At 48.7% G+C, this 15,134-nt stretch overlaps 1 protein-coding gene across 6 annotated transcripts in view; it reads left to right on the top strand.

The window, feature by feature from the left end:
• Window positions 1–14,903, top strand: part of LOC116958394 (DNA repair protein RAD51 homolog 3) — a 65,585-nt gene extending 50,682 nt beyond the window's left edge. The window contains exons 7-10 of one of the 6 annotated variants that reach the window (XR_012930931.1): window positions 3,452–3,521; window positions 5,619–5,740; window positions 9,946–10,006; window positions 12,678–12,712. Coding sequence is in view for 2 of the 6 variants with exons in the window: in XM_076056639.1 (XP_075912754.1) it covers window positions 3,452–3,521; window positions 5,619–5,679; window positions 9,946–10,006; window positions 12,678–12,833 (348 nt within the window). In the remaining 4 variants the exon portion in view is untranslated. Of the gene's footprint in view, window positions 1–3,451; window positions 3,522–5,618; window positions 5,741–9,945; window positions 12,584–12,677 lie in introns of those variants that run through there. The other 5 variants (XR_012930932.1, XR_012930930.1, XR_012930929.1 and 2 more) reach the window with 5 other exon arrangements.
• The last annotated feature ends 231 nt before the right edge of the window (window positions 14,904–15,134 follow it).

The raw sequence follows: 15,134 nt of genomic DNA, 5'->3' as shown, positions 1-15,134 counted from the left end.
TACACGGTACACTACACACTGTAAACTACATGGTACACTATACACTACACTACACACTGTAAACTACATGGTACACTATACACTGTAAACTACATGGTACACTATACACTACACACTGTAAACTACATGGTACACTACACACTGTAAACTACATGGTACACTATACACTACACACTGTAAACTACATGGTACACTATACACTACACACTGTAAACTACATGGTACACTGTACACTACACACTGTAAACTACATGGTACACTATACACTGTAAACTACATGGTACACTATACACTACACACTGTAAACTACATGGTACACTATACACTACACACTGTAAACTACACGGTACACTACACACTGTAAACTACATGGTACACTATACACTACACACTGTAAACTACATGGTACACTATACACTACACACTGTAAACTACATGGTACACTACACTACACACTGTAAACTACATGGTACACTACACACTGTAAACTACATGGTACACTACACACTGTAAACTACATGGTACACTATACACTACACACTGTAAACTACATGGTACACTACACACTACACACTGTACACTACATGGTACACTATACACTACACACTGTAAACTACATGGTACACTGTACACTACACACTGTAAACTACATGGTGCACTATACACTACACACTGTAAACTACATGGTACACTATACACTACACACTATACACTACACACTGTAAACTACACGGTACACTACACACTGTAAACTACATGGTACACTATACACTACACACTGTAAACTACATGGTACACTATACACTACACACTGTAAACTACATGGTACACTATACACTACACACTGTAAACTACATGGTACACTGTACACTACACACTGTAAACTACATGGTACACTATACACTACACACTGTAAACTACATGGTACACTATACACTACACACTGTAAACTACATGGTACACTATACACTACACACTGTAAACTACATGGTACACTATACACTACACACTGTAAACTACATGGTACACTATACACTACACACTGTAAACTACACGGTACACTACACACTGTAAACTACATGGTACACTATACACTACACTACACACTGTAAACTACATGGTACACTATACACTACACACTGTAAACTACATGGTACACTATACACTACACACTGTAAACTACATGGTACACTATACACTGTAAACTACATGGTACACTACACACTGTAAACTACATGGTACACTATACACTACACACTGTAAACTACATGGTACACTACACACTACAAACTACATGGTACACTATACACTACACACTGTAAACTACATGGTACACTACACACTACACTACACACTGTACACTACATGGTACACTATACACTACACACTGTAAACTACATGGTACACTGTACACTACACACTGTAAACTACATGGTACACTATACACTACACACTGTAAACTACATGGTACACTATACACTGTAAACTACATGGTACACTATACACTACACACTGTAAACTACATGGTACACTATACACTACACACTGTAAACTACACGGTACACTACACACTGTAAACTACATGGTACACTATACACTACACTACACACTGTAAACTACATGGTACACTATACACTACACACTGTAAACTACATGGTACACTATACACTACACACTGTAAACTACATGGTACACTATACACTACACACTGTAAACTACATGGTACACTATACACTACACACTGTAAACTACACGATACACTACACACTGTAAACTACATGGTACACTATACACTACACACTGTAAACTACATGGTACACTATACACTACACACTGTAAACTACATGGTACACTATACACTACACACTGTAAACTACATGGTACACTATACACTACACACTGTAAACTACACGGTACACTACACACTGTAAACTACATGGTACACTATACACTACACTACACACTGTAAACTACATGGTACACTATACACTACACACTGTAAACTACATGGTACACTATACACTACACACTGTAAACTACATGGTACACTATACACTACACACTGTAAACTACATGGTACACTATACACTACACACTGTAAACTACACGATACACTACACACTGTAAACTACATGGTACACTACACACTGTAAACTACATGGTACACTATACACTACACTACACACTGTAAACTACATGGTACACTACACACTGTAAACTACATGGTACACTACACACTACACTACACTCTGTAAACTACATGGTACACTACACTCTGTAAACTACACGGTACACTACACTACACTCTGTAAACTACACGGTACACTACACTACACACTGTAAACTACATGGTACACTATACACTACACACTGTAAACTACATGGTACACTATACACTACACACTGTAAACTACATGGTACACTACACGCTGTACACTACACGGTACACTACACACTACACTACACTCTGTAAACTACATGGTACACTACACTACACTCTGTAAACTACATGGTACACTACACTATACACTGTAAACTACATGGTACACTATACACTACACTACACACTGTACACTACATGGTACACTATACACTACACACTGTAAACTACATGGTACACTACACACTACACTACACACTGTAAACTACATGGTACACTAAACACTACACTACACACTGTAAACTACATGGTACACTACACTACACACTGTAAACTACATGGTACACTACACTACACACTGTAAACTACACGGTACACTACACTACACTCTGTAAACTACATGGTAAACTACACGGTACACTACATGGTACACTACACACTGTAAACTGCACGGTACACTACACTACACACTGTAAACTACATGGTACACTACACTACACACTGTAAACTACACGGTACACTACACACTACACTACACACTGTAAACTACATGGTACACTACACGCTACACTACACACTGTAAACTACATGGTACACTATACACTACACTCTGTAAACTACACGGTACACTACACACTACACTACACTCTGTAAACTACATGGTAAACTACATGGTACACTACACACTACACTACACACTGTAAACTACATGGTACACTACACGCTACACACTGTAAACTACATGGTACACTACACTACACTCTGTAAACTACATGGTACACTACACACTACACTACACGGTAAACTACACACTACACTACACGGTACACTACACACTGTAAACTACATGGTACACTACACACTACACTACACGGTACACTACACACTACACTACACGCTGTACCCTACACGGTACACTACACGGTACACTACACGCTGTACCCTACACGGTAAACTACACGGTACACTACACTACACACTGTAAACTACATGGTAAACTACACGGTACACTACACGCTACACTACACGCTACACCACACTGCTCACCACTGACCGTGTCGTCCCACGTAGGTGGTGCTCACCAACCAGATGACGACCCGGGTGAGCGGCGAGCGGGAGTCTGTGCTGGTACCGGCGCTAGGTGAGGCGCCGCCCTCCTCCTGCCAGTAGACTGACGCACACAGGGACAGCTGCCACTGGGGGAGCCCCTAGGCTATAGACACACACACAGGGACAGCTGCCACTGGGGGTGCCCCTAGGCTATAGACACACACACAGGGACAGCTGCCACTGGGGGTGCCCCTAGGCTATAGACACACACACAGCAACAATCATCGCTACCCCTACTACTGACAGCTGACACACAGAGACAGCTGTCACTGGGGGTGCCCCTAGGCTATAGACCCACACATCAACAATCATCGCTACCCCCTACTACTGACACACACAGGGACAGCTGTCACTGGGGGTCCCCCTAGGCTATAGACACACACACAGGGACAGCTGCCACTGGGGGTGCCCCTAGGCTATAGAGCCACACAGCAGCAGCAGCAATCATCGCTACCCCTACTACTGACAGCTGACTGACACACAGAGACAGCTGACTGACACACACAGGGACAGCTGTCACTGGGGGTGCCCCTAGGCTATAGACCCACACAGCAGCAGCAGCAACAATCATGGCTACCCCCTACTACTGACAGCTGACACACAGAGACAGCTGCCACTGGGGGTGCCCCGAGGCTATAGACCCACACAGCAACAATCATCGCTACCCCCTACTACTGACGCACACAGGGACAGCTGCCACTGGGGGTGCCCCTAGGCTATAGACACACACACAGGGACAGCTGCCACTGGGGGTGCCCCTAGGCTATAGACACACACAGCAGCAAAAATCATCGCTACCCCCTACTACTGACACACACAGGGACAGCTGCCACTGGGGGTGCCCCTAGGCTATAGACACACACACAGGGACAGCTGCCACTGGGGGTGCCCCTAGGCTATAGACACACACAGGGACAGCTGCCACTGGGGGTGCCCCTAGGCTATAGACCCACACAGCAGCAGCAGCGATCATCGCTACCCCCTACTACTGACACACACAGAGACAGCTGCCACTGGGGGTGCCCCTAGGCTATAGACACACACAGCAGCAGCAATCATCACTACCCCCTACTACTGACACACACAGGGACAGCTGTCACTGGGGGTGCCCCTAGGCTATAGACCCACACAGCAGCAGCAATCATCGCTACCCCCTACTACTGACACACACAGGGACAGCTGCCACTGGGGGTGCCCCTAGGCTATAGACACACACACAGGGACAGCTGCCACTGGGGGTGCCCCTAGGCTATAGACACGCACACAGGGACAGCTGCCACTGGGGGTGCCCCTAGGCTATAGACACGCACACAGGGACAGCTGCCACTGGGGGTGCCCCTAGGCTATAGACACACACACAGGGACAGCTGCCACTGGGGGTGCCCCTAGGCTAGAGACACACACAGCAGCAGAAATCATCGCTACCCCCTACTACTGAAAGCTGACACACAGAGACAGCTGCCACTGGGGGTGCCCCTAGGCTATAGACACACACAGCAGCAGCAGCGATCATCGCTACCCCTACTACTGACACACACAGAGACAGCTGTCACTGGGGGTGCCCCTAGGCTATAGACCCACACAGCAGCAATCAATCATCGCTACCCCCTACTACTGACACACACAGGGACAGCTGCCACTGGGGGTGCCCCTAGGCTATAGACCCACACAGCAGCAACAATCATCGCTACCCCCTACTACTGACAGCTAACACAGAGACAGCTGTCACTGGGGGAGCCCCTAGGCTATAGACCCACACAGCAACAGCAGCGATCATCGCTACCCCCTACTACTAACAGCTGACTGACACACACAGGGACAGCTGCCACTGGGGTGCCCCTAGGCTATAGTCTCACACAGCAACAATCTTCGCTACCCCCTACTACTGACAGCTGACTGACACACACAGGGACAGCTGCCACTGGGGGTGCCCCTAGGCTATAGACCCACACAGCAGCAACAATCATCGCTACCCCCTACTACTGACAGCTAACACAGAGACAGCTGTCACTGGGGGTGCCCCTAGGCTATAGACACACACACACACAGGGACAGCTGACACTGGGGGTGCCCCTAGGCATAATCGCTACCCCACCTACGACGTGTTTCCCTCCCCGCCCCCGGCCAGGCGAGAGCTGGGGACACGCGGCCACGCACCGTCTGGTGCTGCGCTGGGAGGGGAGGACCAGGTGAGGCCCCGGAGCGTCTGACACGGAGAGCTCTACGGCTCTTCAGATTCAGCCGGTGTAGGTACATCCTCTGATGTGATGAAGTAGCGCATAGTCCCGTGTACAGTGGTGTAGTGTATTAGTGTCGCGATGTAGTGTATAGTGGTGTAGTGTATTGTGTATAGTGGTATAGTGGTGTGGTGTATAGTATAGTAGTGTATAGCGTAGTGTATAGAAGCGTAAAGTGGTGTAGTGTATCATGTATAGTGGTGTAGTGTATAGTGGTGTAGTGTATAGTGGTGTAGTGTATAGTGGTGTAGTGTATAGAAGCGTAAAGTGGTGTAGTGTATAGTGGTGGTGTTTAGTGTAGTGTACAGCGTAGTGTATAGTGTAGTGTATAATGGTGTAGTGTATAGTGGTGTAAAGCGTAGTGTATAGTGGTGTAGTGTTTAGTGTAGTTTATAGTGTAGTGTATAGTGGTATAGTGTTTAGTGTAGTGTACAGCGTAGTGTATAGTGTAGTGTATAATGGTGTAGTGTATAGTGGTGTAAAGTGTAGTGTACAGCGTAGTGTATAGTGTAGTGTATAGTGGTGTAGTGTACTGTGTAGTGGTGTAGTGCACAGCGTAGTGTAGTGTATAGTGGTGTAGTGTTTAGTGTAGTGTACAGCGTAGTGTATAGTGTAGTGTATAGTGGTGTAGTGTACAGCGTGGTGTATAGTGTGTAGCAGAGTGTAGTGTATAGTGTGTAGCAGTGTACAGCGTAGTGTATAGTGTGTAGCAGTGTCCAGCGTAGTGTATAGTAGTGTCCAGCGTAGTGTATAGTGTGTAGCAGTGTACAGCATAGTGTATAGTGTGTAGCAGTGTACAGCGTAGTGTATAGTGTGTAGCAGTGTCCAGCGTAGTGTATAGTGTGTAGCAGTGTCCAGCGTAGTGTATAGTGTGTAGCAGTGTCCAGCGTAGTGTGTAGCAGTGTACAGCGTAGTGTATAGTGTGTAGCAGAGTAGTGTATAGTGTAGTGTATAGCAGTGTACAGCGTAGTGTATAGTGTGTACCAGTGTACAGGGTAGTGTGTAGTGTGTACCAGTGTACAGGGTAGTGTATAGTGTGTAGCAGAGTAGGGTTGTGTAGCAGTGTCCAGCGCAGTGTACAGCGTAGTGTATAGTGTATATCAGTGTACAGCGTAGTGTATAGTGTGTATAGTAGTGTATAGTGTAGTGTATATCAGTGTACAGCGTAGTGTATAGTGTATAGCAGTGTACAGCGTAGTGTATAGTGTGTAGCAGTGTACAGCGTAGTGTATAGCAGTGTACACCGTAGTGTATAGTGTGTAGTAGTGTACAGCGTAGTGTATAGTGTGTAGCAGTGTCCAGCGTAGTGTATAATGTGTAGTAGTGTACAGGGTAGTGTGTAGCAGTGTCCAGCGTAGTGTATAGTGTGTAGTAGTGTACAGCGTAGTGTATAGTGTGTAGTAGTGTACAGCGTAGTGTAAAGTGTGTAGCAGTGTCCAGCGTAGTGTATAGTGTGTAGCAGTGTACAGCGTAGTGTATAGTAGTGTGTAGTGTGTAGCAGTGTACAGCGTAGTGTATAGTGTGTAGCAGTGTACAGCGTAGTGTATAGTGTGTAGCCGTGTCCAGCGTAGTGTATAGTGTGTAGCGGTGTACAGCGTAGTGTATAGTGTGTAGCAGTGTACAGCGTAGTGTATAGTGTGTAGCAGTGTCCAGCGTAGTGTATAGTGTAGTGTGTAGCAGTGTACAGCGTAGTGTGTGGTGTGTAGCAGTGTACAGTGTAATGTATAGTAGTGTACAGCGTAGTGTATAGTGTGTAGCAGTGTACAGGGTAGTGTGTAGCAGTGTACAGGGTAGTGTGTAGCAGTGTACAGCGTAGTGTATAATGTGTAGCAGTGTACAGGGTAGTGTGTAGTAGTGTACAGCGTAGTGTATAGTGTGTAGCAGTGTCCAGCGTAGTGTATAGTGTGTAGCAGTGTACAGGGTAGTGTGTAGTAGTGTACAGCGTATTGTATAGTGTGTACCAGTGTACAGGGTAGTGTGTAGCAGTGTCCAGCGTAGTGTATAGTGTGTAGCAGTGTACAGCGTAGTGTATAGTGTGTAGCAGTGTCCAGCGTAGTGTATAGTGTGTACCAGTGTACAGGGTAGTGTGTAGTAGTGTCCAGCGTAGTGTGTAGTGTGTAGCAGTGTACAGTGTAGTGTATAGCAGTGTCCAGCGTAGTGTATAGTGTGTAGCAGTGTACAGCGTAGTGTGTAGTGTGTAGCAGTATACAGCGTAGTGTATAGTGTATATCAGTGTACAGCGTAGTGTATAGTGTATATCAGTGTACAGTGTAGTGTATAGTGTATATCAGTGTACAGCGTAGTGTATAGTGTGTACCAGTGTACAGCGTAGTGTATCGTGTGTACCAGTGTACAGCGTAGTGTATAGTGTGTAGCAGTGTACAGCGTAGTGTATAGTGTGTAGCAGTGTACAGCGTAGTGTATAGTGTGTAGTAGTGTACAGCGTAGTGTATAGTGTGTAGCAGTGTACAGCGTAGTGTATAGTGTGTAGCAGTGTACAGCGTAGTGTATAGTGTGTAGCAGTGTACAGCGTAGTGTATAGTGTGTAGCAGTGTCCAGCGTAGTGTATAGTGTGTAGCAGTGTACAGCGTAGTGTATAGTGTGTAGCAGTGTCCAGCATAGTGTATAGTGTATATCAGTGTACAGCATAGTGTATAGTGTATATCAGTGTACAGTGTAGTGTATAGTGTATATCAGTGTACAGCGTAGTGTATAGTGTGTACCAGTGTACAGCGTAGTGTATCGTGTGTACCAGTGTACAGCGTAGTGTATAGTGTGTAGCAGTGTACAGCGTAGTGTATAGTGTGTAGCAGTGTACAGCGTAGTGTATAGTGTGTAGCAGTGTACAGCGTAGTGTATAGTGTGTAGTAGTGTACAGCGTAGTGTATAGTGTGTAGCAGTGTACAGCGTAGTGTATAGTGTGTAGCAGTGTCCAGCGTAGTGTATAGTGTGTAGCAGTGTACAGCGTAGTGTAGTGTGTAGCAGTGTACAGCGTAGTGTATAGTGTGTAGCAGTGTACAGCGTAGTGTATAGTAGTGTATAGTGTAGTGTGTAGTAGTGTCCAGCGTAGTGTATAGTGTGTAGCAGTGTACAGCGTAGTGTATAGTGTGTAGCAGTGTACAGCGTAGTGTATAGTGTATAGTAGTGTACAGCGTAGTGTATAGTGTGTAGCAGTGTACAGCGTAGTGTATAGTGTGTAGCAGTGTACAGCGTAGTGTATAGTGTGTAGCAGTGTACAGCGTAGTGTATAGTGTGTAGTAGTGTACAGCGTAGTGTGTAGTAGTGTACAGCGTAGTGTATAGTGTGTAGCAGTGTCCAGCGTAGTGTATAGTGTGTAGCAGTGTACAGCGTAGTGTAGTGTGTAGCAGTGTACAGCGTAGTGTATAGTGTGTAGCAGTGTACAGCGTAGTGTATAGTAGTGTATAGTGTAGTGTGTAGTAGTGTCCAGCGTAGTGTATAGTGTGTAGCAGTGTACAGCGTAGTGTATAGTGTGTAGCAGTGTACAGCGTAGTGTATAGTGTATAGTAGTGTACAGCGTAGTGTATAGTGTGTAGCAGTGTACAGCGTAGTGTATAGTGTGTAGCAGTGTACAGCGTAGTGTATAGTGTGTAGCAGTGTACAGCGTAGTGTATAGTGTGTAGCAGTGTACAGCGTAGTGTATAGTGTGTAGCAGTGTACAGCGTAGTGTATCGTAGTGTATAGTGTAGTGTATAGCAGTGTATAGTGTAGTGTATAGCAGTGTACAGCGTAGTGTATAGTGTGTACCAGTGTACAGGGTAGTGTATAGTGTGTAGCAGTGTACAGCGTAGTGTATAGTGTGTACCAGTGTACAGCGTAGTGTATAGTGTGTAGCGTAGCGTATAGTGTGTAGAAGTGTACAGCGTAGTGTATAGTGTAGTGTATAGCAGTGTACAGCGTAGTGTATAGTGTGTAGCAGTGTACAGGGTAGTGTGTAGTAGTGTCCAGCGTAGTGTATAGTGTGTAGCAGTGTACAGCGTAGTGTATAGCAGTGTACAGCGTAGTGTATAGTGTATAGCAGTGTACAGCGTAGTGTGTAGTAGTGTCCAGCGTAGTGTATAGTGTAGTGTGTAGCAGTGTACAGCGTAGTGTATAGTGTGTACCAGTGTCCAGCGTAGTACACGACCACCCTCGCACGGAGAGCTCCAGCGGGGAGAGGTTTTCGGTGAGTGAGTGGGGGCCTCCCGCGTGCATTCGCAGAGTGGCGACCGTCTACAAATCTCCGAGTCACCGGGAGGACAGCGCCTGCTTTGCCATAACGGTGAGCGAACCACCACAACCACCACCGCCGTCACCACCACCAAGTCATCGTCACCACCACCACCACCACAATCACCACCACCAACCAACCACAGTCAGTCACTAACACCACTACCACCATCACCACCAGAGTCATCGTCGCCACCACCATCACGATCACCCCCGGTGATTGTCACCATCACCACCACAGACTCCCCACCACCACTACCACCATAGTCAGTCACTATCACCACTATCATCACCACCACCACCACAGACTCCCCACTACCACCAGTCAGTCACTATCACCACTACCACTGTCATCACCACCACCACCACAGTCATCGTCATCACTACTAAGCACCACCACCATCACGACCACCCCCGGTGATCGTCACCATCACCACCACAGACTCCCCACCACCACTACCACCATAGTCAGTCACTATCACCACTACCACTATCATCACCACCACTACCACCACCACAGTCATCGTCATCACTACTAAGCACCACCACCACCATCACTACCACCCCCGGTGATCGTCACCATCACCACCACCAGACTCCCCACTACCACCATAGTCAGTCACTATCACCACTACCACTATCATCACTACCACCACCACCACAGTCATCGTCATCACTACTAAGCACCACCACCATCACAACCACCCCCGGTGATCGTCACCATCACCACCACCACAGACTCCCCACCACCACTGTCACTCACTACCACTCACCAGCACCACCATCACCACCACTACCACTCACCACCATCCCCACCACTACCACCGTTAGACATTGTATGACTGCATGTGTTCTTGTTAGCGTCCTTAACTTCATGATTCGTGAGCCGGGTGCCTGTGTTGGGAGTGGTTGCGGTAAGCACTACGCTACCTACCCAGCAGACACCCACCGCCAAAGTTCAATTCCCACTCGTGGTTGTAAACTCTTTCGCCGGCTCTACGGGAGGTCGTGGGTTCCATCCCGACCCTAACGATGCCTGCTGCTGTATATTTGGAGCGTGCGTCTCTCTCTCTCTCTCTACGTGGTGTGACGTTAACTACCTCGCCTGGAATGTGTACACAAATTTGTAGGTATGTGTGTACGTGTACGTGTGCCTGTAAGTAGACGTGTGTGTGTGTGTGTGTACCTGTAGGTCTGTGTGTACCTCTAGGTCTGTGTGTGTAGGTCTACGTGTGTGTGTACGTGTATCTGTAGGTCTACGTGTGTGTAAGTGTCCCTGTACGTATACGTGTATGTGTACGTGTATCTGTAGGTCTACGTGTGTGTACGTGTATCTGTAGGTCTATGTGTGTGTACGTATACGTGTATGTGTACGTGTATCTGTAGGTCTACGTGTGTGTAGGTCTACGTGTGTGTAGGTCTACGTGTGTGTACGTATACGTGTATGTGTACGTGTATCTGTAGGTCTACGTGTGTGTAGGTTTACGTGTGTGTACGTATACGTGTGTGTGTACGTGTCTGTGTACGTATACGTGTGTGTGTACGTATAAGTGTATGTGTACGTGTATCTGTAGGTCTACGTGTCTGTAGGTCTACGTGTGTGTGTGTACGTGTGTCTGTAGGTCTACGTGTGTGTGTACGTGTGTCTGTAGGTCTACGTGTGTGTGTGTACGTGTGTCTGTAGGTCTACGTGTGTGTGTACGTGTGTCTGTAGGTCTACGTGTGTGTAGGTCTACGTGTGTACGTGTCTGTAGGTCTACGTGTGTGTGTGTAGGTCTACGTGTGTGTGTACGTGTCTGTAGGTCTACGTGTGTGTGTGTAGGTCTACGTGTGTGTGTACGTGTGTCTGTAGGTCTACGTGTGTGTGTACGTGTGTCTGTAGGTGTGTGTGTGTGTGTACGTGTGTCTGTAGGTCTACGTGTGTGTGTACGTGTGTCTGTAGGTCTACGTGTGTGTAAGTCTACGTGTGTACGTGTCTGTAGGTCTACGTGTGTGTGTGTAGGTCTACGTGTGTGTGTACGTGTGTCTGTAGGTCTACGTGTGTGTGTGTAGGTCTACGTGTGTGTACGTGTGTCTGTAGGTCTACGTGTGTGTGTACGTGTGTCTGTAGGTGTGTGTGTGTGTGTACGTGTGTCTGTAGGTCTACGTGTGTGTGTACGTGTGTCTGTAGGTCTACGTGTGTGTAAGTCTACGTGTGTACGTGTCTGTAGGTCTACGTGTGTGTGTGTAGGTCTACGTGTGTGTGTACGTGTGTCTGTAGGTCTACGTGTGTGTGTGTAGGTCTACGTGTGTGTGTGTACGTGTGTCTGTAGGTCTACGTGTGTGTGTACGTGTCTGTAAGTGTGTGTGTGTGTGTACATGTGGTGTGGGGAGCGGTAGTGTAGTAGCGGTTAGCTCTACGAGCCCCCGGGCCACACCCCGGGGTTTCGATTCCCCGCCCACGGTCGCCGCCACCCGGTGACGATCCCCTCAACCGGTCCCGGGGCCTCCCCTCGGTCGACTCGGCCTCAAACGAGTACCTGGTGCAGCGGTGGTGCGCGTAGTAAACACCGCCCGATGGGGACACAGAGGCGGTCCAGGCGCGGTGCTGGTCACCCACCACCCCCGCCCGCCCGCCCTCCCGCCCTCGTGTGCCGTGCCGGGTTGCTCGCCAACGGCACCTTGCCCCCAACGGTGTCTTTGTCTTCGACGGCACGCTCTGGCGTGGGGCTACACCGGTTCAGCCGGACGGGGTGAGGGACGTGCCGCAGCCTCCCGCTCCTCGCCACAGCCTGGAGTCCAACCCACGCAAACGGAGGCGCGGGGACGGCGAGCCCCCTCCGCCTCCTTCCCCCGAGGGACCCGCACCCAGCCTGGCCCCGCCGGCTAGGAGGTGTTGACTGCATCGCCCGGTGCGCGGGAGGTCGGGGGTTCGGAAACCTGCCGATGCCTGCTGCTGCATATTTGGGGTTTGCTCGCGCGTGTCTCTCTCTAACTCTGCCCCGTGATGAGATGGTGACTGCATCGCCCGGTGCGCGGGAGGTCGTGGGTTCGATCCCGACCCTGACAAATGCCTGTTGTACATTTGGAGTTTGCTTGTCTCTCTGACCGTGGTGAGATGTTGACTGCATCGCCTGGTATACAGGAGGTCGTGGGTTCGATCCTGACTCTGACAGCCTTTTGTACATTTGGAGTTTGCTTGTGTCTCTGACCGTGGTGAGATGTTGACTGCATCGCCCGGTGCGCAGGAGGTCGTGGGTTCGATTCCGACCCTGACAATGCCATTTGTACATTTGGAGTTTGCTTGTCTCTCTGACCGTGGTGAGATGTTGACTACCTCGCCCGGTGCGCGGGAGGTCGTGGGTTCGATCCCGACCCTGACAAAGCCTTTTGTACATTTGGCGTTTGCTTGTGTCTGCGTGTGGCGAGATGTCAACTACCTCACCTGGTACGCAGGAGGTCGTGGGTTCGATCCCGACTCTGACAATGCCATTTGTACATTTGGAGTTTGCTTGTCTCTCTGACCGTGGCGAGATGTTAAATACCTCGCCTGGTACGCAGGAGGTCGTGGGTTCGATCCCGACCCTGACAATGCCATTAGTACATTTGGAGTTTGCTTGTCTCTCTGACCGTGGCGAGATGTTGACTACCTCGCCTGGTACGCGGGAGGTCGTGGGTTCGATCCCGACTCTGACAATGCCTGTTGTACATTTGGAGATTGCTTGTCTCTGCGTGTGGTGAGATGTTAACTACCTCGCCTGGTACGCAGGAGGTCGTGGGTTCGATCCCGAACCTGACCATGCCTGCTGCTGTATATTTAGAGTCTGCGTCTCTCTCTCTCTGCCTCCCCCTCTGTGGTGGTCGCTGGATTCTTCTCTGGGGCCTCCGGCTTTCCTTCCACATTTAGAATCAACATCACCGCGCGTTTACATTTATTTGGCCACGTGGTGGAGCTGCTCATCATTTGGTGATGTCCAGCAGGTCGCCTGTCTGACACAGCTACACAGCACCTCAGTGGGGACTTACACCCTGGTAACACACACACACAGTCTAGTTTTAGTGTGGGTGTCTTTGGGTCTCTGTGAGTGGTTGGTTTGCTGTGGCTCTCTGTGGGTGTCTGAGTCTCTGTGGGTCTTTGAGTCTATGGATCTCTGTACTGACGATTACATCAGCCACGTGGTGGAGCTGCTCATCATTTGGTGATGTCCAGCAGGTCGCCTGTCTGACACAGAGCTACACGGCAGCTAAGTGGTATGGACTCACACCCAGGTTACGTAAATGTACTTTAGTTTTAGTATGGGTTTCTGTGGGTCTCTATGAGTCTATGGGTCTCTGTGAGTCTCTATGGGTCTCTGCGAGTCTCTATGGGTCTCTGTGAGTCTCTATGGGTCTCTGAGTCTATGGGTTTCTGTGGGTCTCTATGAGTCTATGGGTCTCTGTGAGTCTCTATGGGTCTCTGCGAGTCTCTATGGGTCTCTGAGTCTATGGGTTTCTGTGGGTCTCTATGAGTCTATGGGTCTCTGCGAGTCTCTGTGAGTCTCTGTGTGTCTCTATGGGTCTCTGTGTGTCTCTATGGGTCTCTGTGAGTCTCTATGGGTCTCTGTGAGTCTCTATGGGTCTCTGTGAGTCTCTATGTATCTCTATGGGTCTCTGTGAGTCTCTATGAGTCTCTATGGGTCTCTGTGAGTCTCTGTGAGTCTCTATGGGTCTCTGAATCTCTATGGGTCTCTGTACTATGACGACGACATCAGCCACGTGGTGGAGCTGCTCATCATTTGGCGATGTCCAGCAGGGTCGCCTGTCTGATACACAGAGCTACACGGCAACTCAGTGGTTCTCAATCTTTCCACGGCTACTCCTACCCCACCAACCCTCTTGTTTAATTGATTTTCGACCGAGTGTAGCCCCCCACCTACCCCCCCCCCCCCCACCACGGTTCTATTACAATAAAACGATGTCACGTCAATGTCCTTCGGTTCAAGAGTCCCATTTAGTCCGAGGTAGACCCCCAACTTAGCCAGGCGACTGCAAGGCTTCTCATCATGATGGTGATGATGATGGAAACAGAAAACTCCACTCTGGGGACAAGCCATGTCGCATCATTTCAAAGTCGCACTCACTCCTCACCAACCCCACTCACTTCCTCACCACCCCCACTCACTCCTCACCAGCCTCACTCACTCCTCACCAACCCCACTCAC

The sequence above is a fragment of the Petromyzon marinus genome, chromosome 77 (assembly GCF_048934315.1).
Source record: "Petromyzon marinus isolate PM22_M1 ecotype Great Lakes invasive population chromosome 77, UKy_Petmar_22M1.pri1.0, whole genome shotgun sequence".
Taxonomy (NCBI): domain Eukaryota; kingdom Metazoa; phylum Chordata; class Hyperoartia; order Petromyzontiformes; family Petromyzontidae; genus Petromyzon; species Petromyzon marinus.
The sequence above is the reverse complement of the archived record's forward strand: the minus strand, read 5'-3'. Positions and strand labels throughout refer to the sequence as shown.